The sequence below is a fragment of the Dicentrarchus labrax genome, unplaced genomic scaffold (genome assembly GCF_905237075.1).
Source record: "Dicentrarchus labrax unplaced genomic scaffold, dlabrax2021, whole genome shotgun sequence".
In the NCBI taxonomy this organism is placed as follows: Eukaryota; Metazoa; Chordata; class Actinopteri; family Moronidae; genus Dicentrarchus; species Dicentrarchus labrax.
In genome coordinates, this window is record NW_026136723.1 from 24,007,295 (window position 1) to 24,033,906 (window position 26,612).

The 26,612-nt window shown below is 41.1% G+C and overlaps 2 protein-coding genes across 5 annotated transcripts; one reads left to right on the forward strand and one right to left on the reverse strand.

The window, feature by feature from the left end:
• On the forward strand, positions 1-4,071 carry LOC127358438 (free fatty acid receptor 3-like). Its single transcript, XM_051391539.1, has 2 exons — positions 1-304; positions 1,768-4,071. Exon 2 carries the CDS (start codon positions 1,805-1,807, stop codon positions 2,801-2,803), a length of 999 nt encoding a protein of 332 aa, XP_051247499.1. The 5' UTR covers positions 1-304; positions 1,768-1,804; the 3' UTR covers positions 2,804-4,071.
• A 2,289-nt stretch (positions 4,072-6,360) lies between these two features.
• ago3b (argonaute RISC catalytic component 3b) lies at positions 6,361-25,965 on the reverse strand. 4 transcript variants are annotated; one of them, XM_051391493.1, is made up of 20 exons: positions 25,796-25,965; positions 25,343-25,638; positions 19,964-20,135; positions 19,680-19,800; positions 19,206-19,414; positions 18,177-18,313; positions 17,556-17,690; positions 17,187-17,274; positions 16,939-17,086; positions 16,245-16,364; positions 15,764-15,886; positions 14,883-15,016; positions 14,289-14,473; positions 13,978-14,137; positions 13,590-13,680; positions 13,074-13,268; positions 12,796-12,930; positions 12,474-12,575; positions 11,894-12,093; positions 6,361-11,790 (listed from the first exon to the last, which is right to left on the reverse strand). In XM_051391493.1, the coding sequence occupies exons 2-20, from the start codon at positions 25,359-25,361 to the stop codon at positions 11,682-11,684; spliced, it is 2,583 nt and encodes an 860-aa protein (XP_051247453.1). In that variant the 5' UTR covers positions 25,362-25,638; positions 25,796-25,965; the 3' UTR covers positions 6,361-11,681. The 4 variants fall into 4 exon arrangements, with proteins under 4 accessions (XP_051247453.1, XP_051247451.1, XP_051247452.1 ...); XM_051391491.1 differs by having other exon boundaries at positions 14,883-15,049; XM_051391492.1 differs by having other exon boundaries at positions 15,743-15,886.
• Positions 25,966-26,612: the final 647 nt, after the last annotated feature.

Genomic DNA, 26,612 nt, shown 5'->3' on the forward strand with positions numbered 1-26,612 from the left:
CCTTTCACACAAAAAAGTTATTGCGACACATTTCAACCTGCATGAAGCTGGAGCTTCTGGGCCGTTGCTGGGAGACGATGTTTGGACAGAGCGGGGGAACAGAGATTGTGTCCAGAGGCTTATTAAATTTCCCCTATTGAAGGCGAGATAGCAGATATTCAGTAGAACATACATATTAAGTGCAGCCCTGTGATCTGAACAAACAGTCTGCTTCCAGGAGGCGAAGCATGCTGCCAGAGCGCTGCAGCATCACACAGGACGGCCGCACAGTGATGGAGAGCCTGGTTGTTAAAGCTTGACAGAGGTGAGTAGTCACATATTTTACTTTACTGTATTGTTTCTTATTTTTAAATGATGTGGTTCCTGTTTTTTTAAAACTAACTAAATATAACTGCGCTGTATTGCATCTATATAATGTATTTTTATATTATAAATGTTGTGACTTCTTGGTTAAATAAAATATATGAATATATATAACCTATATATATATATATAAATATTAAACTGAAGGAAGTGGATGCTGAAATTCAAAGCTTTAAACAAAAGTCCATCAGAAAAAGAATTGAACAATTAATTGATCATTCTAACAAGAACTGTCTCTGTATCCGAATCCTCATACAGCCTCAATTATTATCCAAAAACTCTTTATCATCCTTCATTACGGTGAATGTCTGTAGTTTATTTTAGTTAGTCCTACAAATACTGTCCTAAAACTCAATACAGAACCAAATCCACGGCTGAAAATATATTAACAATTTACTCCTTTTTGAGTAACATATGCTTTAAACAGGAGTTTTAGGATATTTGTTCACCGTGTGTAAAGGAAATGTAGTATTTGTGATTGGATGTAAATGAAATACCAATTTAAAAAAGTATTAAAAGACGGACAAACATATCGCTGGTTTTGATCTTTTTATGGGATTCGTTGTCAAAAAGAAAAATGTAGAAATTACTCTATAACCCTTTAACCAAAGGAAGGCTTTTTCACTCGATCAGTTGGCACCTGTTTTATTTAAATCCCCTCATTTCATTTAAAAGAGTATGTAAAGTTTTTGTGAGATATCTGAAGCAGAAGTTCTGCATCTTTACTTGCAATAGTTCCAATGAATGAAACAGGAGTTATTTCTTTAATTGTCAGAAACAACTTTTGTCTTTACTGTTTTAATTTCCAAAAAAAACAAAGGAGAAAAAAGAACTCTTTACAGAGTTAGGATCAGGTTTCCTTCGATGCTGAATCATCTCTTTTGAAAACCTTCACATGAATGTAATTGTATGTCTTAATGCAGCACAAGTATGGTTTCCTTCAGGAGGCGGTAAGGATGCTAACATGTTCGGCAGGTGTTTACCACCGTCTGAATTATTATTATTAGTTGCTTATTAGCACTAAAACCAAAGTACAGCAGAGGCTGATATTTGGTCATAAACCAAAGTAATAAGATTTGATAACATTCATCCTGAGTGGAAAATTCATATTTGTCAAATTTAATGGCAATAAAATCAAAAAATCTCAACCTTATGGTGGCAACACAGGGAAGTGTAACGACTACTATCAGTGAAAAGTGTTGAAACCACACACCCCTCTGCCAACAAAAAAAAAGCAACCTAAATAAAAATAAACAACGTTGCTCCTACGAGAAAAGGACCGTGAATAGCTGAGATATTTCAATCTGAACTAAAGTTAAACTAAACTTTAGAAATCCTCTTCTTCATCATTAGTCCTCACAATCAGAAGAGTCCATTCAGTACGATGATGTTTTCTTTGTGCAGTGTCTGAGAGAGTCTGTCTCTGGTGCGAGCAGCCGCGATGCTGGGCAGTCACCTGTTGCTTTCCATCTACATCCTCACCTTTCTGATGGGGGTCCCTGCCAACATCCTGGCATTCTGCACCTTCTACCGCAAGGTGCGTCGCAAGGCCGCCCCGATAGACATCCTCCTCCTCAACCTCACCATCTCCGACCTCATCTTCCTCGCCTTCCTGCCATTTAAAATGAAGGAGGCCGCCGACGGCATGGACTGGCTGCTGCCCTACCCTCTGTGTCCCTTCACTGGCTTTGTGTTCTACGTCACCATCTACAACAGCACCTTGCTCCTCACTGCTGTGAGCGTGGAGCGCTACCTGGGGGTCGCCTACCCCCTCAGGTATTCCCTGTGGCGCAGGCCTCGCTACGCCATATTGGCGAGCATCATGTTCTGGTTGGTGACCTCTCTGAACCTCAGCGTCGTCTACATCATTCCCTATGTCCAGTGGAGCAAAGGTGCCAACAGTGACAGCAGCAATGACAGTGCCACTAACAACCCTGTCACGCCTCCACCTACCTGCTACCTGGACTTCAGCGCGGAAGAGCTCAACATCCTGCTGCCGATCCGTCTGGAGCTCTTCGTCGTTCTCTTCTGCATCCCCTTCTTCATCTGCTGCTTCTGCTACGTCAACTTCATCCGTATCCTGTCCCGTCTTCCAAACATCGGCAGACGTCGGAGGCTGCGTGCCATCGGTCTGGCGCTCGGCACACTGATAGTGTTTGCCGTCTGTTTTGGGCCTTACAATGCCTCCCATGTGGTGGGGTTTGTTCGCTTTGAGAGCGAGGAGTGGAGGAACGTGGCGTTGCTTTCCAGCACCTTCAACGCCTGCCTGGATCCGTTCATCTTCTACTTCTCCTCAGCGGCTGTCAGAAGCATGTTAGACCACTGCTGCAAGAACATCATGGCGAAGCTGCACATCCTGAAGTGTGGAGGAGCAGCTGCTCACTGTCCTCACCAGAAACCCTCCAAGACTGACAAATACAAGGAAGCACCCCTTCCTTGAAAGTTCTGGAGAAATTATTCATGTAAAAATTTATTTTTGAGAGTTTATTTCATGCAAAATGGACAAAATGAAGGGTTGGGAATTATTATTTCACTCTAACCAATGAGAGGGGCTTCTGGGGCTTCATTTAGGTGAACCGATCACTGTGGCTGACAGTGGAGTTAGTGTACTTCCTCATGTCATGTCAGTACCTTTTATAGAGCTTAAATGGGACACAATAAACACGTGCAAGTTTTTTTTCAGTTCATTATCTGTTGACTCAAAGCTGAAAATGTAGTTTAATCAGCATTGTTGTCATTTTACATTAACATGACATGACAGATGGCACAACAGAACTGTGGAAATAAGGCTTTAAACGCTGCCACCAGTTAGACTGATAACCGTTAATCATGTGTAAGTAAACGTTGTGACACTGTCGCCGATCCTTCAGTAGAGAACGTTTTTCACTTGGCAGTAAGCTTTAAAGTCTGATAAAGCAGCGTCATTGCTAAAGTATAGCTAGTATGGCTCCTAATAATCCATAAGATCTGCAGTAATTATTGTCAGTAATAAATGGTTTGTTGAGGATCTCTACAGTAGATTATTCAGAAGTCCACTAGAGAATCCTTCCGAGTTCAATAAAGAGCAAAAAAGACAAAACAAACCATCACTTTAAGTGTACTCATTGCAACATACTTGCCTTAGTGACTCAGTGTTTAACATATGGTTCAGTTTGTTTTAGTGGCGTGGAGGGTGGAGGTGGGAAACTCCAACATCCGGCGCTGCATTCACAGAAATTTCATTTTTGTGATCTATAAACAAACATCACTAGTATTTGGAGCCGACCAGGGGGCCAAAACTGACAGACAAAACGTGATTTCTCAGCAACAAAGACGAAATAATTGCAACTATAACATAAACCTGTGGGATCGTAACATTACGCAGCAGATTCCTGTGTTTCTGTGTCGATGAACATTTGAGGATAACTTTTTAAATGGAGAAAATTACTTCCAGAAACAGTTTTAACCCGGGAGAGTGTCACGCCCATCCAAGCAGTAGATCAACTCAAAATACATTTCTGTTCTCAGAGGACTGGGGTTACGGTGGTTATAAATATCTCAAAGACTAGGGGCCTCATTTATAAAGATCTTTAAGTGTGACTTACGTAGAAAACCACGTATAAGTAGTTATTTATAAAATGTTACATTGACGTGGAAATGATCTGCACTGGGTTGCTTCAGCTGTGTGTGAGTTTGGGTGTAAAGTCGACACTAGAGGCTTAGAAACTACTGTTTTAAATGTTTCTGACTGGCACTGGCTTTGTAGCACATCACAGTAAGCTCGATCGATATTGAAAAACCACATCAATAAATTAGGTTTCTACTCGATTAATGTGCCTCAAAATTGCTGCAATTAATGTAAAAAAACAGCTGTTTTAGTGTAATATGTAACTATTTAGTTGTTATCTATAGTCAGCTTCTCTCTGTGGTTCAACCGCTTTTATTTTAGTAACGCTTGAATCACAACTTAGTGATTATTCAAGTTAAAACTAGAGTTTGAACTTGCACACATCCGGCGCAACAGGCTTGCTGTTCTCAGCCAACTGCAGTTACCCTGGCAACTAAATGAAAACTAGATATCTCACAAAATACAAAAGGGTTTCTTTAATGCTCCTCTAATGACCTGAAATGATGCTGCTCTCCCATGTGACCTTTAAGCTCTTCCCATAAGGGCACATACATGCAGGTTAAATATCCTTTTCTGTGAGTCACGGTGCAACAAGGACGCTGTTTAATCAAAGATGAGTGTTTTACAGGAGCGAGGGATAAAGCAATTAAAAAACCGGAGGGATGTTAGACTACATAAGCAGGAAGTGGAGACTGTAACCTGCCAAGCTAATATGGAGCTGTAAGCACAGACAGCCGGAAGTGTAAACACAGAGGTTACACAGTGCCGCAGTTATAAAGTGTGTCTCTGTCTGTTCTGAGGGGACTTCAAACAGGAAGTGACTGATAACCGCCCTCTGGCCATTTCCTGTCAATAATAATGAACCCAGCGCTCCTTTGCAGGTGGAGTGCATGTACACAGATAACATCCCTTTATAGTGTCCTGTTGTATACCGCGCTCAGCACAGCCAGTCTCATTTTTATTAGTTTATTGTGCACGCCGACAATTTATAAAAAGTTCAATGAATCTAATTTACTTCTGTTATCCAGCTGGTGAACGTTGATTATTGGATGCGTCTTGGTTTTAAATGGAAAAAGAGAAAATTGTAACTGTTGCTGTGAGTTTTTCTTGTCTCAAAATCCCCCAAACATCCCCATTTAATGAACTCGTGTGTTTATTATTAGGCTTGTTGGTGAATTATGAGACATATTTCTGTGTAACTCTATCTGTGGGTCCCATAGTTTCCTTTAAAGTACAAGTGTTGATGTTACTATAATGTCTGACGAAGGTTCCTGAAAAGGGCCATTTTATTTTGAACTAACAGTCTGTACACTTTAATTATTTAAAATGAATCACAACCTGCCTATCTGTCAAGTAGGCCTGCTGTGCATGGAGGAGTTACAATATTTAATAATAAATAATAGTTAATAACTAAACTAGTTTGTTCTTCCTCTGTTCTACCAAACTACAGTACTGTTCTCTGGTCTGATGTTAAACAGCCCTGCTATCGGCTCTGTACTTCAGCACAGGCATATACTGAGATTATCAATTATTGGAAATCTTATCTTAAATGCGAGCAGGTATAATGTTCGCTATCTTAGTTCAGCACTGAACACAAAGTACAGCTGATGTCATTTACTCACTTTCATTTCATCAACATACTTCCACTCTACGACATTTTGGAGGCAAATATTTTAAACAAATAACAACAAATAATTTTTTTTTTTACTCCAAATAACTTAAGTTACTTTGCAGATTCACATTATATATATATATATATATATATATATATATATATATATATATATATATATATATATATATATATATCACAAAATATAAAATCAACTAATAAATCCTTTTACTTTTGGTACTTTAAGTACATTTTGATGCTGATATCTTTGTGCTTTTACTTTGACACTGTGGTATATTGCTACTTATACTGAAGTAAAAGATATATATTATACTTTATATACATTATATATGTACTTTAAGCATATGTTTAATTAAATGCTGCATTGCTATGGTTACATGTAACCAATCAGTGGTGGGGCCATTAAGTGAGCCTACAGTAAATACTGATAATCTGAAGAAATGTTTAATATGGGATCCAATCTATCCCTAACAAGCACACATAAAAGATGTTTAACTTACCATAATTAAGCAGATTGATATTGACGTTTATACTGACATGTAAACACCTGGAGGCAGTGATACCTGATGTGAACGTCATCACATGGAATTCATTTTATGATTGTGCAAAGTGCAAGCAGCAAGCATGAGCTTTCTCCTTCAGACCTGCCACCCCCTCTCTGGAAAGGTCGTGAACTATTTACACGAGTGTGTTCACCGTCCTTTCCACTTCCTTTTTTATGAGTATAGATCTTAAAGAAAGTTAAAAAAAAAACACATTTCATACATAGAGTATTTATTCAAAAAAATTAAATATGACAACCAAATAAAAAGGCTCAACTTAGGACCAGGATCAGATGAGTGTTAAGACAAAAAAAAAAAAAAGGTCTTGACATACAGTTTTTACTTCTAAAAGTGTCACCATTTAATAATCAGGCAAAAAAAAAACCAACAAAAAAAAAAAAAAAAAAGCACATTAATATACTGTGAAACCCAAACATTATTTTTCTTTTTGAGTATGATATGCAGCCAACCACAGAGGTTTAAAGATTTATTATTGTGGGGAATCCCTTAACATGGGAAACGGGCACTCGTGGAGTAAAAACTCAACCGAAGAACTATCCCAAGTCTGTAAACGTCTAAATTTCACATTGGAAGATAAAAATCGTAAAAAGTGTGTGTGTGTGTGTGTGTGGTGTGGGGGGGGGAGAAGGTGTTAGATAGTGACATGCATACAGTGAGGGAAGGCCAGACGAACTGATTGCACAGAAACTTTGCTTCATTATTGCCGTCCATTCAAGAATGAACAAGTAAATAAAAAAAAAAAAGAAGAGGAAAATGTGTTTACAGGCAGTACGGGAGGCATCCCGACAGAAATAAAGTTAAATAAATATTGCTACATAATGTCTACACTGAGCTACTCGTTACCTACAGAGTCATGAGTGTTCCCCTATTATTATTATTATCATTATTATTATTCTTAATTCTTCAGAAATGTTAGTTTTTGGGTTGTGCTTGTGAGTGCCCGTCTACTAAACCGATCCCCACAGGCCTTTTGGTCCGGTCAGCTCCACAACTGATCAGTTCTGCATATTTTGTGTTCTTGGCATATGTCAGAGGTACACACACACTCTCACACACACACACACACACACAAACACTCTCACACACACACACACACAAACACAATCACACCTTACAGTATTGTCATGTATCAATATATACTTATCAATGTAGACTCGGGCCTCGGCGCCCTTTCTGAAAGTTAAGATTTCTTTGATTTTTAGTTTTTTTTTGTTGTTGTTGTTTTTTTTTTTTTCTTCAGCACCATCAGGAAAGGCACAGTCTGTTAACGGACAACACCGGGTCCGAAGATGAACTTTCAACCCTCCTCTGCTCATGAATACGCAAAAAGAATAAAAAATAAAAATAAAAAAAAAGAATAATCTTTGATGCAGCACATGAATTAAGAAACGTCTCCATCAAAATTCAGTCTCTCACGTCTTCGATGAGCTTCTTTTTTTAAATTTGAGATGATAAAAACAACAGTAGAGGGAGGTCTTCACAGGTCTTTTGCAGAGGAGGGTTGATGGTTCATCAGATCACTTACATGACAAAAACAACCCCCGACAGTCTCCCACAAAAGCAGGTCGATGCAGCAAACGCAAACCGTGTTTTTTTTTTTTTTGCTTTTCACACGAGTAAAACCTATTGCATTATTATCAAATTTGGAAAAAGAATTAGCACAGACCACTACGGTTATTAAACGCCATATTTTCACTACAGCTAATCACGCTTTCTGCTTCAAATAGGACTTTTTTTTTGTTAGAAAAAATAAGTGGTGTGTGCATTACATCAATATCTTTACATATAAATATATCTCACTTCAGACTTTAAAAATGCTTTTTACTGTTGAGGAAAAAAAAGGCATCTGATGTCCAGCGCTGTAAGACACAAAGCCCCGCCCACGGGCTCCAGAGGTTTTTATTTACTGTACGTGGCGTTATGAGTGGAAAGAGAGATTACTGTAATAAGGCTCGATATATAAACTTTCCAAAAAAAAAACAAAAACAAGCAGAGCACTAGCCAACAATGTCAAACATGCCCACGACTAATTTTCTTCAAGTAAAATCAAATGCTGGTAATGTCTGACATTAAGAAACAGCTTCAACGTGACAACAAACACCGAAGGGGGGGGGGGGAAACCATCTGTTCTGATATTCTTAGAATTAAAATGCTTCAACTGAAGGCAAAACGAGAAGCAAACATCTCAGCATCGTGACTGTTCGACCTTAAAACACATGCGTTTTCTTTTAAGTGCAGTAAAATACCATATCCTCTTAGTCTCTCTGTATCAATATATAGCCTATAATGTATCTGATGAAATCTTAAATAAATGTGTTTTCTTATAGCAGCTTAGGTTTGGTTCTGGTGACATGTGGCTAGCACAGTTAGCAGTACAGAGCCCGTCAGCTCCTCCTCCTCCTCCTCCTCCTCCTCCTCCAAGTCCTCCACCCTCACCCCACCGACCAGGCACGTTGGTTTGGTCCAAGTGATGAAACCTGAAGGCTTCGTCTGTATTAAACTATACTGCGAGGCCATGGGAGGCGGCTCCCTCGAGGGCTGGGCATCGCAAGATAAATACCTGGGTAACGACGACTGAAGGTCCTTTTTAATGGGATTGTATCGATGATTATTTGGTTATAATTTGAGATCGATAAGCTGCCAGTGTGTCGAGATGTAGCAGAAAATCTGTTCCCTATTACATAATGATGTCATGATGAATGATGGTAATTCTGGTGTTTGTAGGAGAAGCACTGTTTCTGAACAAGAGCTGCAACGATAAGTCGATCCACAGAAAAATAAACTGTCAAATATTTGCTGATTTCAGGAACTCAAATGTGAGAATTTGATGCTTTTTCTTTGTCATATATGAAAATAAACTGTCTTTGGGTTGGTAGGACACAACTAGAAATCCGACACAGCTCCTCGGGTTGTTGGAGAATAAAAACGCTTATTTGAAGACCAATATGACCGCTAGTTGCAGCCCTACTCAGAATTTGTGCTGAATTTCAAGTAGTGAAACCATTTTTGGGGGAGATACCCAGCCCAGACCTCCTCTGAAAACAAAAGCAACAAAGCTAGGTGATAAAGACTGACATCTGAATATGAATGAGTGCAAACAGCGAGTCCTATCAGTGCACCAAGTGAGGACACACATCCGAGTAGACAGTATCTGCCTTCGTGTGGCTGGATGTAAACGCCTGCTCAGAAATTCACATTTATGACTGCAGGGCCAGAGAAAGTGAAGAAAACTACACTCAGTGTCCACTTTTAGGTACATCTGTACAATCTAACGCAGTCCAGTAATACAACAGCCCTGCTGTAACATCTGTCTGTACGGAATTTATAATATCAGAAGTGTATAAACTCAATTCGGTTTTATTACTGAGGTCACAGTTAAAGGAAGTGTTGTACTGGACTACATTATATTAAGGTGCGTCTAACCTTTTGCCGTCCCCAGTTACAGTCCAGTACGACACCACGACTGACCTTAATGATGAAACATATAGTTTAAATCCACAAATAAACTGCATTATAGGAATTCTAACAGCGGGCTTTATGGACAACTCAAGCTGTATTAGATTGAATTAACTGTACAGGTGTAACTAACAAAGTAGCCACTGAATGTACGTTTAGATTATTAAAAAAAAGCTTTTACTAAAGTGATGACACGACTCTGTTTTCTTAAGATCAAACAATTATTGTGTGATAATGTGAGAGAGATCATAAACCAGTTATTCTGTCACAGTTACGTGTTTTTGTGTGATGATAACACTTTTTTTTTTATGATCTCCAGAAAAGCTCGTCCAACTCTGATCGCAGAATATTTTACGATCGCAAGGAAACAAAGCGTGTCAAGTCGATATGGAAGTAATTATTTCCCGATGATGAGGAACCAAAACATTAGGAATAATCACACCAACTTGGCATGGCGTTGAGATCAACTCGAGTCCAGCCCCGTGTGTCGGGCAGTGCAGTGTTTCTACAGTTCGCCAGGGAGACCGTTTTCACTAAATGCATCAACAGAGGCACCCGGAAACCAACATACGATTAAAAACCTTCCATCCAACCAACCGTTCACCCTCTAACCAAATCAGGCACTTTGTTTAATCTCTCCGAAACCTCCATCACACTTCACGACTGACGCTCACATCTGCGCCATCAGTCCCGCTAGTTCATAAGAATGTCAAAATACTGTACATTCCCAAATCCAAGTTCATGGTCACTTGCCAAAACTCACTCATAAACAATGTTTGCGCCAATACTCGTCTAAAAAAAACATTCACCACTGAACCCGCTCACTCTGTGTTAACACCTTATTGCACTGAAGGAGTTCTTGACAACTACATTGGTCAGTTCCTCATGTAAAAAGTGGGAAAAGTAAAAAAAAAAAAGAGAAAGAAACGGTTTTATGGTCGTCAGAAGATATAAAGGGTCTAACTCTGCTCTATTGCTGAAAATGAATGTTAATTTAAGTTAAAAAGAGAACAAACAAACAACTCATAAATAGCAAGAGGAATAAAACACACAAGAAAACGTTTGGTATTACACTTTGTACCAAGCTGAACTATAAGTAAGAGAAGTTTAAAATAGTCCATTTTTTGTGGCCATGGCATTGTATTCTACCAGTCCTCTTTACGCACCTCGCCTCGCAGTAAGGCATCAAGCGATACACAATACCTCATCGATGGCTGTACGTGGCTTTGTTTACAAAAAAAAAAAATAATAATAATAATTAAGATTTCATTCAGTGTCTGTGTTGGTAGAGTGCAGAGTTACGCTTCTTACTGTCTGGCTGAACGACTGTGAGGAACCACTGGCTTAAAGGGAGACAGAAGCTAAGGCAGCCTGCCGTTTACAAGCGTACTCAGCTAATGTGTTGCCATGGCAATCACACATTTGCTCGACAGAGAAATAACACATACAGTATTGTATCTAGACAAGCTGAAAACCCACAAACATGTAAAAAAAAAAAAAAACGTCTATATTATAAACCAGCAACATTAGGCTCAACATGAGGCTACGGAGAAAGTCAGGTCCTCACTGGTTCTGCTTCATGCCCAACCATGCACCAAATAAATCATCAGTCTTTGTTTTCCCTGCTGCTCCGCCATTCTTTAAAAACACACGAGAAAGAAAGAAAAAAAAAACAGCAAAATAAAACTTTGAGCTGCTGTCAGAAACGTGAAGGCGAGGACGTGACTTGCGAGCTTTTAAAACGCGGCAGAGTCCACTGTGATTTAAATACAGCAGAGGAGATGTAGGTGAGAAAGAGATGCACGAGCGGGAGCACAGAAACGATTGGCTGGTTTCAAATTGCATAATGTGGCTGTAACTCCTCTCTGGCTTATTATTACATCCTTACGCAGCCTCGCAGTCGCAGCCGCCGTCATAGCGAGTTCCCACTGACCGATGCTTCACCAACCCCGGGGTGTTGGTGGTGGTGGGCGATGAGGCGAGGTGGCTGGTGGAAATCGGACGCGCAGACTGGCTGAGTGGCTGGGAAAGATGGAGGCAAGTGGAGGGTTGGGGGTGTTCAGGCGAAATACATGGTCCTCAGTGTGTCGTGGTGGATCTGAACTGCCTTGGCCAGCGCCTGGGGGTCCCTGCCGTTACTCTGCCCTGAGACGTGGCTGCCCTCCGCACTGTCGGGAGGAAATGAGGGAAAGAATGGTTAGCACTGATTGAAGAGATCGAACTGACTGCACTGATGCTACGTGTTTGTAATGTTTGATCGTTTCTCCACACCTGTCGTGCTCTTTGTCAACCAGGTGGTAGCGAGCGCGGAAGGCCACCAGGTGGGCGTAGTAAGCCGGTGCGGGGATGGAGACGGAGCGCGTGCAGCGGACATAGGTGTGGCACAGCTGGTAGGTGAGGAGCTGGAACTCATCGCCGGTGAAACAGTTGTCGTCCCACAGAACGTGGTAGTGGGAAGGCCGGCTCGTACCCTGGAGGGAGGAAACAGGAGTTAATCACACCCCAGAGAAAGCAGCTCAATGGAGAGGAGACAAACAGTCCGTGGATACAATTAGGTGAAGCCAACAGCTGCAGGGGATGCAGTGTGTTTGGGGACTATGAAATATTCCTTGCTACTCTTTAACCACAACAGTTTAAGAACTTTAAAGAACATGTAACTATGGCTTCAAATCAACAATCTGGCAACCACACACGTGTACAAGAATAATTCTATACAGTGAAAACAGAAGAAGGAATACCCACGTTAACGTTAATAACAAAATGAGTACATTAATTACTATAGCTGTCCATCTTGTTGCTGTTTTTTTCAGTGAGTTTAATGTTTTTTTTAGTGACTTTGCCTGAAGCTCACCTGGATTCCAGCGTGACTGCAGAGGTAAAAGTCAAACTCATATGGGTGGGTGATGTCTGTGTCCACTGTGGTGCCGGCAGGAATGTTCCCACTTCGTCCAACCTGAGAGGGAAACACAATTTAACAAACTCATTTAAGAGAAGGTCACGCTGCCTAAAAAAGAAAATCCTATGATCTGAAATCAAACCCCTTTTGGTAGATAACCTTCTACCACAATTTACCAAATCAAAACAGATGGAGAGAGTAGGCAGCCATAATAATAACAACACTCTCGAAGTACAATTCATGTTTTCTAACAAAAGAACTGCTTTGTGTTACTCACCCGCTCGTTGCGATCTGCACAGAAGAGGCGTGTGTGATGGCGTTTCTGTACGACGATGTAAGTAATCCCCGGCTGGTAATCCTTCTCTAGACTGATGCAGGCCTCCCTGATAGCCAGCAGCTCATAATACAGCACCTACACACAGAAAAATACGGGCAGACTTCCTGAGTAAACATATAGTAAATTACTGTAAGGCTTTTGGTTTTTTAAAGACTAATTTGTGCCTGTAATTTATGACTTTAGCAAAAAAAAAAAAAGGAAGAAACAAGTTGTTGTACCTGTCTGAACTGTCCCTCTGACACTCCGTCTCTGTAGAAGATGATCCTGGTTGGCTTGTAGCGAGTCGATTTGTAGAACTGGATCAAGAGCTCTCGCACCATGGAGGCCAAGTCCTGGATGACCTCCTGTCTGGGCCTCTGGACCCGCACTGTAGCACAGTACCTGCTGGGGTGGGCATCCATGCTGCCCACCACCTTTAGGGACAACAACAGTCAGATCAGCGATTATATGCAAAAGCAGCATTGAACTGAAGAGAATTTATGGAACAATGTTTCTGCAAATTTCTATAGCAGCCTTTTAAAACCTCGTGTGTAGCTTTGTTCTGCATCAACAAGAGTAGATGCGGCTCTGAAGCACGGTCACATCACCAACCAGTAGCAACAAAAAGATTGGTGCAACATTAATTCAGAGAGAGGACTTGTAACAATACAGCCAGATTGATAGTAGCAGTGTCAGTGAAAAGAAAAGACAACATTGTCGGCCAATTGGCTTTTTTTTCTGCAGTGAAGTCTCACCGCTGCAATAGATGGCTTTTTCCCGTCTCCTGCTGGAGGATGAGTGACGTCAGCCCCGAGGAAGATGACAGGCTGCTGGAACACTGAAGGTCTGGATGGATAGGAGGAGGCAAAATAAAAATAAAAAATCAGTCATGATGTGTTGCAGTCTTTGTAACAGCCAACAGACAGACACAGATCACAGTGGGAAGAACAACAAACCGGTACACAGCTGCCCTTTGCATGTGAAGTCCAAAATTATAACAATTAGACAAGAAATTGATGTCAGAAAGCCTGATTATGTTACCTATCCACTTAAGAATGTGACTAAGTAAAAAGCATTGATGAGCCCGAGCAGCAAGAACCCAGAAGATCTTCTTTAGTGGTTTATTTGCTGTGTTGTGTTTACCGTTGGTGTGGAACCAGGATGTTGTTGATTCCTCCCAGTTTGACGTTGATCTTGAGGCAGAGGTTTGAGAGGGTCTGAGGGGACGTCTTCACTACGTTCTTCACCTGCACGCACTGAGTGGCCATGCCAAGGAGGGTGTCACCCACCCGCTTCACCTCAGCTGTGGGTCAGAGATGAAATATTCCTGTAACTCTTCATCCACTTTTTACTGTATGCACTTCAGGTTTGTCTTTAAAAACGTTAGCAGGTGTGATTGATTGATTTTTGTTACTGTTGTGGTGGGGTTCTCATTTCAAACGTAATTTTTGTACCATAGACGGGTGTTTTCCCAGGCAGGATCACGATGATGAGCTGCAGCCCACCGTAGGTGTTCTTCAGGTGTCTGAACATCGGCTCGACGCTGTCAGCTCCCTGGGCGTATTTACAGAAACATGGCTGGCCTTGGATTGGCATCCCAGCATCCTTTGAGATTTTACGCAGCTGGTCAGTGAAGCTCCTAAGCAGGAATAAAACAGAAATTACCATAAAATATAATTTTCATGAATGTTTTTAATGTCACAGCCAGCAGAGTACTGCTTTATTATGATTTATGGTCAGAATTCTTCTTCACTTATGCTGTAATTTATCTCTTCTACAATAGTAATTTTTGTTCGAAGTAATGTAGCAATTCTAAAAATCTTTATATTATTGTAAAATTAGCTGTTTAATTTTTTAGAGTTTAATTGCTCCAAATAAATCTGTTAGCTTGTATTTCTCAAAATTAATCTTAATTAATCTAAATTTTGGTTTCTTTAAATATGATATTTTCTTCATAGCTTTTTTAATCTTACATAAATTTTTTTCATATAATTTCTTCCCTAACTAAACTAAACTAAACAATGTTTGAGTCATTTTTTAAAGCTCACTTGAGGATCTCTTCTCTGCACTGCCTCTGGGTGGCGAAGCAGGCGATGGCCCACATCTTGATTTCCACTCCGGTGTGAAACTGCTTCCCCCTCATGTCCCACACCCCGTGGCTCGGCGTGGCCACAGTGCGGTTCTGCAACGACAGTGCAGGGTTGATCTGCTGGGGCTGGTGGTCACACAGACACGTACAGTACAAGGACACAAACAAAGTATGGATTCAAAGATTTAAAGGAAACAGGCAGCCAGTGGGGATCTCAGGATTAAGGGCTTGTGATTATTCAAGAGGCTGAGATTGATTGATTGATTGGCTGATCACAAAAAGTTGGTCATGCATTTAGCGTGTATTGCAAGAAAACAATTTTGTTTATGGCAGACATGCAAAACAGAGACTCATTTCAAATTAAAACTGCTTCTATGTATGATCTCTTAGAACAGCATGCATGTGTAAAAGAATATAAAACCACAGCAAATTCAAAAAGTAAAAGTTCAGACAAAAAGAGGAGAAAACATGTGAGACACAGACAGGATGCAATCAGGGAAAACTATAACAGTTATGTATGAGAGAAAAGAGATAAAAAGGGTTTCCCCCAATAAAATTGTTCAACTAATTTTATTATTTATTATTATTAGTCAAACTTTTATGACAGACTAAAGGAAACCCTGTGGTCTCAAACACACACACACACACACACACACACACACACACACACACACACACACACACACAACCACACACACACACACACACACACACACACACACACACACACACACACACACACACACACACACACACACACACACACACACACGTTGACAAACACACATGCATATGAAGCGTGATTTAAAGGGAAGGTACCATAAATTGTTCAGAGCTCACCCTGCCGCCATACTGCAGCATGGGGGCCGGCAGGACGCGGCCCGTCACCTGAGCCATCTCATCTCGCACGCGGAACTGAAACTCCTGGACGAACGGGTCGGCCTCGTAGTTTGCGCTCCTCACCTAAGAGAGATATTTATTTTTATATAACAGCAAAAACATAATAATATTAATGGTAAATAAAAGCGAAGACTAAAAAAAAACTAGACTAAAATGAAAACTAACTGAAACTGAAAGTAATAAAAATCTACAGGAAATGACTCTCTGTGAGTCAACTACCTTCACAAAGTATTCTGAACTTTCTAAAACTGGCCTTGGACTAATTCTCCAATATTATAATAAAAAAAAACAAGAAAAAAAAAAAAAACTAAAAAAAGAACTAAATCGAGAAAACCCACTCTGGAAAAATCTTGATGAAACTAAACTGAATTGAAAACAAAAATATAAAAACGAAAATGAAACTGGTCCACAGGATACTCACCAGCCTGCTGATCTCCTCCTGTCTGTCTGGTGCAGAGCGAGCGGTTGCTTTGATCATGGTCGACGTCTGGTTATCTGTTAGTTTTTTAATGCAGCGCTGTCCGGCTACAATGTTGCACACCTAAAAACAGCAGTTCGGGTTAATCAAGCATTTTACCTACAGGCTGATAATCAGATTTAATCACTTTTTTTGTTTCACTTCGTTCAGTGAGCCTGAATTTGTGTTCATGTTTGGTTTTATGATTTCTTGGTAAATGAGGGTGTTTTTTATTTTTTATTTGTTCAAGCCAATCAGGAGCAAGGGATGATCCTCAACTTGTATCTCAATGCTTGCCATTTTCCTGTCAGTGTTTCTCATCTATGTTGCTAGTTAGCTAATTACCTATTCAGGAAGCTGACGTCTCTATTCTTAAACCCACCTCCTTACTCTGATTACTCGACCGTCTCTTCAGCTGTCGGATGTATGATTAGCTGAACAAATCTGAGATGCCTGGTCTCTGAGATCTGGAACCAGGCTAACCATTACACATACTGAGGCTCAACATTATGAAGCAGCAGGTGGGATATAAAAATGTGTAAATTATGTTTTATGGTACTGATTGTATTTTGATATTCCTGATTTATGACTAAAACAAATACATCAGATTTGACTGACTGAAATAGAAAAACCTGTAAAACCTGCATACTGTCCTTACCTCCAGAGGCAGGTAGGTGTGTTTCTGTTCCTGGCCCACCTGCAGACAAGGCAGGTGGGGGTACTTCAGCTGCAGGTTGTACTTCTCTCTGAAGTACTGCGCCACCGTGCGTTCGACTGTCTGACCATTCTCGAGCTGCAACGGAAATCTGTGGATTTGAAAGAAAAGCAAGAATCTCCAGTTAGTGTAAGCTGACGACAGCTTTGATTGCGGTTTAACAGCCACTGGAGTGCGATATAGAAACATACGTCTGGAGGCTGGCAGGGCGTCGTGTCACATTGCAGACTCTGTACTTCCTACGCATGGTTCCACAGTGTGTCACTTCCACTTTCAGACCTGTGAAGATGGTGGAGGCATCGATGTAAATACGCAACAGTGATTGAAACTTTTCTTCAGAGAGTGGAACAACTGAGTAGGCTTTAAATTCCTCCACCAACAAGCTTTCATCTGCACCTCCCCCATACGCATCAAATAAAACAAAAACATGCGATACTGTTCAGTCTACTACAACATCAACCAGCTACAGTAGCTCCCCACACAACAAGAGAGCTGTGTAGGGTTAAGGCCTCATACTGCAGCACAGTGAAAACGAGCACTGCCTTTCCTCTGTGACATACCTTTGATCTCTTTGGTGAACTTGACCCTGTGGGAGTCAGCGAGAGGGCGTGGCTGCTCGTCGATGTTGTGAATGTCCAGGACCTCACACATGAACTGGATGACTGGCTGGGCTTTATAAAAAGCTGTGGCTGACACTGAAACGATACAGGACAAGGTCAAACTGTAAATCACTGACAAAAACACAGGTGCAGGTGGATTAAGGTTTTTTTAGAGCCATGAAGCACACAGATTACTCGATAAAGGTTCTACACATTTTATGCATTAAGACAAACATTAATGACCAGTGCCTGCTCATTAGAAGAAATACTGCAGAGAATGTAAGTCTTATGCAAACTAGTATAATAGTCCAGCATATAGCTGATGTAAAACCACAAAGTTTTGTTGAACAATATATAAACTGTAAGCAAGCTTTAGAGGTGCTGGTAGGCAGATTTTGTTTCCTGTGGACAGAGACAGCCTGGCCAGCCTGTTTCCTCCTGTTTCCAGTTGTTATGCTAAGCTAAAACTGACCAGCTGCTGGCTGTAGGCTTATATTTATTGCACAGAAACGAGAGTGGAATTTATCTTCTCATCAAACTCTTAACAAGAAAGCCTTTAAATGTTTCACCATGCATACTCACCATCAATGTTGAGCATCATTTTCCACATGGCTGGCCGCACTGACTGATGGAAGCCAAACCAAACCTCTCTTCCTCCGCCAAGTGGGTGGTCGTAGCCCTCTGGGGAGGAGAAGAAGGATCGTCCGACAGGCGTGTACCTGATGAAGGCAGAGGGGTTCACAAAAGGTGACAAAGGTTAGAAGAGCACAAATATAAAACTCTACCTGGTGCAGCTTAACGCACATGCTGCCTGACTTACAGCTCTCTCAACACAAGAGCCTAAAAGGTTTCACTGCTAAAAGCTTTATTGCGTAATCGATTCGCCAAATGGCATGTCTTAAGGTAGATACCATGAAAGATTCTTCTAATCCGTAAGTCCTTGTTATATTGAAATTGGGCCACCTAATACACTAAAAACGTATCCACCTGTGGTATTGTAGTGTACATACACGTTTCCACCAAACTGCAGCTGTTCCAATATGCGACAACACTGTGGTTGAAATACTGCATAATAAATTAACGGAGCTATACAGTGGCTGCAGGATGCAAGTATCCTCGGATCATATTTCATGACCAGAACCAATCAACAAGAAATACTCTTCTCATGCTTAATTCAGTGCTCTTTAGATCGTAACTCTTCCTCTTCCTGACGTTGACACTGAATATTACTAACATGGTCAGATAGACAAAATGCAGCATACACAGTAATCATCAATCTTTATTATTTTGAGGTAATAGTCATGATTTGAGCAAAATAATTTCACCGACTATTTCAAATGTTTAGCTACACTGAGCTTCCAATATGGTTTGAAGTTTTTTAGTATGACAGACAGTGTTGTGCATGAACGCACTAAACGAGCGCCGTTCTCTGAACATGCTTAAACGATGGCTGTATTATGTGAACATATCCATCAAGTCAATTAAAACAGAAAAAAGGAGCACACAAATAAATGATGCCAGGAAAAACACAGATTTCATTTTCATTTTCAGGCGGTGATAAACTTAAGCTGTTCATGTGGAAAACAAAGGCGGTCGAGGGAGGAAACTCACTTCATGGAGGGCAGGTGTCGAAGGACGACATCCACGGCGTGAACCGGGTTGGTGCTGATGGGTTTGTCGAGGTCAACCGGCTCGGCCACAGCGCGTCCCGTCAAGACTTCGTGCAGCATGTGCCAGCTGACCAACGACACAAACTTAATGGTGACTTTAAATGGGCGGTCCTTCCCACCATCACCTGGCAGAGTGACATCCAGATCAACCTGAAGAGGAACAACAAGGGTTATTGAGGCTTACTGATCAATGATGCGTCTCCAGTCTCTGTTAAATATAACTTTAACTGGCTATAACATAAGTGTGAGCCTATTTTCAGGGTGTCCCACTGGCAGAATTTTGACAAAAAGAAGACTGGAGCAGCCGTTCACACAACACTTGTGACCTTGACATTCTTTCTCAAGCTGAACTGTGATTTTTGTTGCTCCAGACGACACAAAACACCAGCATCCAAACTTCAGTGTAGAGTCTTACCCCACCGGTGGCGACAGGAAGCGGGGTAGCAGTGTAGAGGCTTCTCTTCCCATCGTAAACTGGCAGACAGTCGCCAAAGATGGTCACCTTGAAATGCTGGACCATGGAGTCCACCACCTCCCTGAAAAGACCACCAGAGATAAAACATTTCACCACAATCAACATGCATGAATCAAGGCTTACACAGCTCACACAAGACATTTTAAAGTAGTCCAGTCTGCTGAGGACAGCCTGTTTTATTAAAGACCAGCTCAACCTAAACCAGTTTCAGTCTCTTCTGTTACCTGTTGACCCGGCGAGGACATTTATCGGGCTTGATGTCCACCTCATACAGATAGACGTCGATCTTGGGTATATCCACCTGGAAGCAGTTGGCCAGAAGCTTGATGGGCTTCCCAATGGTGCCATAGCCAGGTCGCCGTGGCAACGAAAAGAGGGCTTGGGCTCCAACGGCTCCTAAAACACAAAAATGAATAAGCAAAAAGAACCCAACAACATTTGTTTACGTCACACTCTGGCATTCTTGATAAGTTATAAGATTGTTGTTGTGAATATGCTTGTATATTATGGTACCTATAGTGATACTTAAAGCTGATTTAATCAATATTTGTGTACCAACAATGAGTCTAATGACGTAATGTGAAACCAGTCAGTCGTACTGATGAATCACCGGACGCTTAAGGTTTGGTTCACTCTCTGTTTGGTTCTCGTTTTAAGCAGCAGGCAGCTGTTTCCAGTGATAAAGCTCCAATAAGCCACTGTACACTTTCTGACCAAACGGCAGAGAGCCAAAGTTAACAACCAGCTGATGAACATAGCGGAGTATTCAGCAGCTAAGAAATCCAGATATATTTCCCCCGAGGAGCTGGTGGAAACAAAAACAGAGCTTAGAGGAGAGTGAAAATTGGACTCAAACACGACTCCAAGTGAATGTTGCTCCATATCTGTTGGACGTAGGTAGGCAACCCGCTTGCTAACTCAACATCGAGTAAAAAGGTGATATTGAAAAAAATATGGTGAAAATGAAAATATGGTGTACTTACAGCGTCTATAAATGAATGTAGAGTAATTTGCCTCAATATTTTAGTCTTAATATCTTAACAGAAGATAGATAAGCTTTGTTTTTCTTTTTAGTTTCTTTTAAATCCCCAACATGTAACATAATAGCACATAATCCTACAAAATCCAATCCATACACAAACATATCCACTGTCTGCATTTACGTAAACTCAGTCTCCAAAACGAGCTAAAACAGAACAGTTAGAATCACCAGACTGTACGCTGTCAAACAAGCTAAGAGCTCTGAGATGCAGACGAACTGGAGGAAGGAAGTGGTTAATAAGAGCTGTCGGTAGGTGCTGGGACTCAAGATGGTCAGGAGACGTCAAAGATTGCCTCATATCAAACTGGCAAAACTGAAACAAACGGGCCTACGCTGTTCTTTACCTCATCAATCTGATAATGACCGTATAAAAAGGTTGCGGCAGTTTGGTGACATTTTAAATAAAGACCAGCTCAGCGTTCGCAGATTTCTCCTGACTGACGCGGCCTTTCGCCAGACGGGAGGAGAAGTAGGCGGGTATGACACACCACGCCAATTTGACACCAATTTTCATAAATGCCAAACTGGAAAGTACTCAAAAAGACTGACATCACAAAAACCACACAATTTCCACAAATGTGACTCAGAGGAACCACACACACACACACAATGACCTACATCGTATAAAGTCTGCACACACACACACACACACACACACACACACACACACACACACACACACACACACACACACAATGACCTACATCGTATAAAGTCTGCACACACACACGCAGCTCGAGCTGTTAAAATAGCGAGCGGTGCTAAAAATTAACTACTTAAAAAAAAAAGAAAGAAATAATGACGATTGTGGCCATGAAAGTGCGACGGAGCAGCTGGAGAGCATTAAACTGTTTCAGGGATCTCGTCTCTCTCTCTCTCTCTCTCTCTCTCTCTCTCTCTCTCTCAGAGTTCGAGGGTTGACCCCTGACTTCCCCCCGCGAGGAGTCATCTCTCGGTTGTTAAAAAAAAGGACTGCGATTTCTGCCGAGGCGTCCCCAGGTCGCTTCTTCCCCGGTGCGGTTTCCACGGCGACGGCGCCCATGTTGCTAAGGTTTCTCCATGGCAACTAGAGGCACACTGACAGGAGGAGGAAAAACAGGTGCACACAGATTCGTCTCATTCATCTTTGAGCTCCGGTGACAAAAACACAGACTGTATTTGACTTTATTTATGTGGTCATTATTTTTAGTTTATTACTATTTTGATGTCATTGCGATAGATGTGTTTTCTGTATTTGTCAGTTACTTTATTATTCACTACACAATACCAGATATAATCAATCTGTTTTTACTATTTACCCAATATTTTGCCGAATATGCCCGACTATATAAAAGGCTTTTAATACAACTCTTCTTTTCCTGAGTGCCTGGTGAACCTTTACTTTTCTATTTTTTAACTTTTGTGCACAAACAAAAGATGGGCAAATCAAAAAAAAAAGAGACAACAAACCGAGTCCAACCTCAGATTTCTTTGAGGAGTTATAGAAAACAAGACAAAAGATAGCGGTTACTGCACCAGTAATGACCCAAAAACACAAAGGTTCACTGTAGAATAGCAACAATGGAGAGATTAATGACCACTTATCAGGCTGCTTCATTGTACAAATGCACTGTACAGCTAGTAGCACTCCACACAGAGCTGTCATTCAACCCACGCACTTTAAGAGAGCCCTCCACTGATGTCACATTGTACAGTCCTAACATCACTACAGTCCCACTGAGGACTAGAACTGTGTAAAACCTGTACTACTAAAAATAAATGTTGTTTTAACCTCCTCTACTTTGCATACTCCTAGTGTTAAACACTCATCACGTGCAGAGAGACTCTTTTTAAACCTGCAGTGTTAAACCGAGCTCTACCGGAGATCAGAAATCCCCAAAACTTCTCACTAACAACAACTCTATGAAGCATTTATTTTTTTTACTTCTCAGTTCAATAAACAATTACAGATTGCTGCACCATCGTGTTCACAGAGTCTTGTATTATTCATCATTTCAGCCTGAACAAGAGGAAGATTGGCCTGTCGAAGAAACACACAAAGTTTTCCTGGTGCATCAGCTGTCCGCTGACAAGAAAAATCATTTTATCAAATCCCATGCTGTTAAGTAGTCCATTTTTTTACCCCCCCTCATCGTTGTTCCCCTCCCCCAATCCATTAACATTATGATGCCCTCAACGTGCCGGTTGGAAATTGCCACATTAGAAGCTGAGCACATGTGAATAAGTGAGGAAATAAGGAGGATGTGACAAGTAAAAGTTCAGAATGTATCAACTAAAAATTGCCAAAAATGTGAGGATTTGCTGCTTTATATCATTATTCACTGAATATCTTTGGGGTTTTGGACTGTTGGTCAGATAAAACAAGCTATCTGAAGACATCCACATGGGCTCAGGGACGTTGTGATGGGCAATTTTACTGGTTTGGGACATCTGACATACTAGGGATGCACAATTATATTTTGAGGCCACTAAAGCTGATAAAACAAAGCCAACATTGCTCGAGTCAACGAGCGCAGAACTTATTGTCGCACTCCAGACGTCAAACTGTTGCACCTGTGTGGAGACACTCAGTTTAGACGAGAGAGCCAAACATGTTATCGCCGCTGTGGAAGTTTTCCCAAGTTTCAGAGGAAGAAAACACGATTGCAGTTTGCAAAACATGTCCTCCGCAAGAGGGGAAAAGTCTTAATATTAAATCCTCCCTTTTAAACCCAAATATATATATATATATATATATATATATATATATATATATATATATATATATATATATATATATATATATATATATATATATATATATTAGCCTTTCTTACCCTCAGGTGTGTATAAACTCCTGCTTATAAAATTCTTTATGTGTGTTAAGCAGACTACTTTAAAAAAAAGGAAAATCAGTTATTATGTTTTTATTAAATATGCATGAGCCCATTGACTAAAGCCTGGCACTGTTTCAAAATGTACGTTACGCTCTGATAAAGCTTTGATCTGTACTGCTCACGGGGGTGAACATGGGTGGAGAATGAATGGGTCAGTATCAGTGAACCAGTTTGGCCCATTTTTCCCCCTCCCTGTCCACCACTGGCCCCCAACAACATCAATAATACACAAGCAGTGACTCACATTGGCCATCGGTAACAAAGTAAATTGACTAATATCCTGCCATGCTCAATTGATTTGTAATTAACACAGGCAGCGGTTAACTGAACATTATTCAATGGCTAGGGTAACTATGGCAGCAGCTGGTGTGAAAGGCTGTCCTTCAAACACACACACACACACACACACACACACCACACACACACACACACACACCTCTCTCTGAAAGTGAACCAGCCTCTCTCAGACTTCAGGCACACCTGACGGGATCACCACCTGCCTTTGACAGCCGACAAAGAATGACGTAGACAATACAAGTAACCCGTGAGACTGGTTTGAGGCATGCACACACACACACACACACACACACACACACACACAGGCGCAAAAGTGACCGGTAAAATACCACTGAGGAACAATCAACCCAGTTATAGTATGTAAGAAAATATCTAAAGAATGTCATTGTGATATTTTGTTTTGTGACGAGGCGTTGGACGATATAAATTCACTTTACGTTACATTATTGTTTCACAGGTAGGCTCCTCATCTCAAGCGGAGCCCAAAATAAATCAGGAAACCAATATAACACTGTATGCTGGCAGCTTTTTTCAAGTCAATCCATGTGAGGATAGTCAGGATTATTTATTTTATTATTATATTAATTTGTCTTAGACTCTCAAAAACACTGTATTGATCTTTGTGTTTAAACGTTACACAGCAGTGTTGTAAACGTTAAACTGAGGGCTATGATGTTGGATGTTACTGTGATACGAATACAAATGCATACCGTTCTTTATCGCATATATATTGAATCGTAACCCGTGTATCGTGATACCAGATTCTTTCCAATACGCAGCCCTAATATTATGCCAATTGGAGTTTTTAAAGTTGAGCTCCAGCTTCGCACGTAAGAGTTTAAACATCATATTGTGATTATTTTGACAGATATTTGCGATATGATTCACAATTAATGCGGCACAGATCAATTTTGCATCACACTTTTTACTTTTTCACTGAAAAAAAAAAACTATAAAAATCACGATTATGTGATTTTGGGGTGTTTTTACCAAACAAACATGTTTTCTTAAATCTGGAGAACAAGATTTGTAGGCCAGTGAATCTCTGCAGCACTACAATACTTCATTATAAATTTGTTTTGTCACATTTTTACCCCCCAAAAAAACCTGCAGCTTCTGCAGTTTGCCTATTACATTTTGTCCATTTTCGATCATATTTCGATTAATCGTTGCAGCCCTAATTGCGCCACTTCCCATCATATCCTGTCAACTTCACCAACCCCTGTTGCTGATCAACTCAACACACTTTGCAGCTCCCTAACGCTCAACCATGGGGCTCAAACTTGTGTCTAACACTGCACACAAATAACTCAAGTGCAGCCGGCACCTGAACGCCACATTAGCACTGTGAAGCGTGGCTGTTAGTCAAAGGGGGGGGGTGGTCCCACCTGTTGTTCCGATTTCCATTCATGAGGTCTCTGTCCGGATGACCCGGCACCCAGTGATCACTTCTCCCTCCGCAGGTTGAAACCTCGCCCGATGGGTCCTCCCCGGCTGACACGCCGCTCCTCCCGGCTTCGCGGCAACCCGCTCCCCGGCTTCGGTCGCTGATGTGGAACCGGGCCGCTTGGGGTTCCCCTCGGCTGGAAGCGCTCTCCCCGCGGTCGCCCCTTACCGTGAAACTGACAGCTCCAAGTTGAACAACGGCCTCCGTCCTTTCCCCTCGACGCGGCTGCTCTTGAATCTGGAAGGAGAAGAAGATTTGTAATCGGTGTTTGGAAAATGTTTGTGACAGTTTGGTGTCGCGGAGGAACGTTGAGCTAACAGTTGGTTAGCTCTTAGCCGACGACAAATAGCAACTAACTGGCGGCTCGACGCGCGAGGCTCGTCGGGACATTTACCCGGTGAGAGGTTGAGAGCTTGAATTCGTCGTGCCGGTGGGTTAACGTCACAATCCGGTGTTGTTCTTTATCAAATAGATATGAGGGGGGGTTCACTAACCCGGCGTCCTCCTCGGTATCGGCTAGAAACCGGTCTGAAGTCTGCGCTTACGCCGCCCTCCCTCCCGCGGATATAAAGCTAACGGCTACACGGAGCTACCACTTCCGGGACGCGCTCTTTCAAAACAAAAGCACGGCAAACGAATAACTTGTGTTATTTTATTTACAACAACAGTAATTAGTTACACTTCTAGGAATATTACTTTTCTGCTATTCGCCACAGAATTTGTAACTGTGCTCCTTCGCCACAAAATTCAGGCTTATGACGATTACAATCTAGTTTTGTTGGTTAAAATCAGAGTAATGTGGATGTTTCCAGCCTCTGAATGTAAATGTTTCCATCTTCCAAACTAGTTTCTTCCACAATTACAAAAATGAACCTAATATATATATATAAGGATTATTGGATTTCAAATAAGAAGGGGGCTGACAATAAAAGTAAGGTTGTAAGTCATTACTTATTGTGGGGTAACTGTGATATTATTACTGAAATGTATTAGTATTTAGTTACACTACTAGTAAGAAAGCAATAGTATTAAACTTTCTTTCTTTCTTTCTTTCTTTCTTCCTCAGTCTGAGAACCACTTAATCATTTTATATATGTAATTTAACTATTCATCAGTAGATAAAGTTGTGAAAATTGGCTCCACATTTACCAAATGCACCAATAAAATTCACTAGAATTGACAAGTTAATTCATCCTAATGATACAATAATA

Bases quoted from the DNA above. Each gene is read 5' to 3' on its own strand.
- LOC127358438 (XM_051391539.1), top strand. From the start codon at position 1,805: ATGCTGGGCAGTCACCTGTTGCTTTCCATCTACATCCTCACCTTTCTG.
- ago3b (XM_051391489.1), bottom strand. The intron at 17,275-17,555 runs GTATGTCACAGA...CCATCTTCACAG, and splicing joins GTTCACCAAAGAGATCAAAG to GTCTGAAAGTGGAAGTGACA. The intron at 12,931-13,073 runs GTACAACAACTT...TTCTGTGTGTAG, and splicing joins CAGAGGGACAGTTCAGACAG to GTGCTGTATTATGAGCTGCT.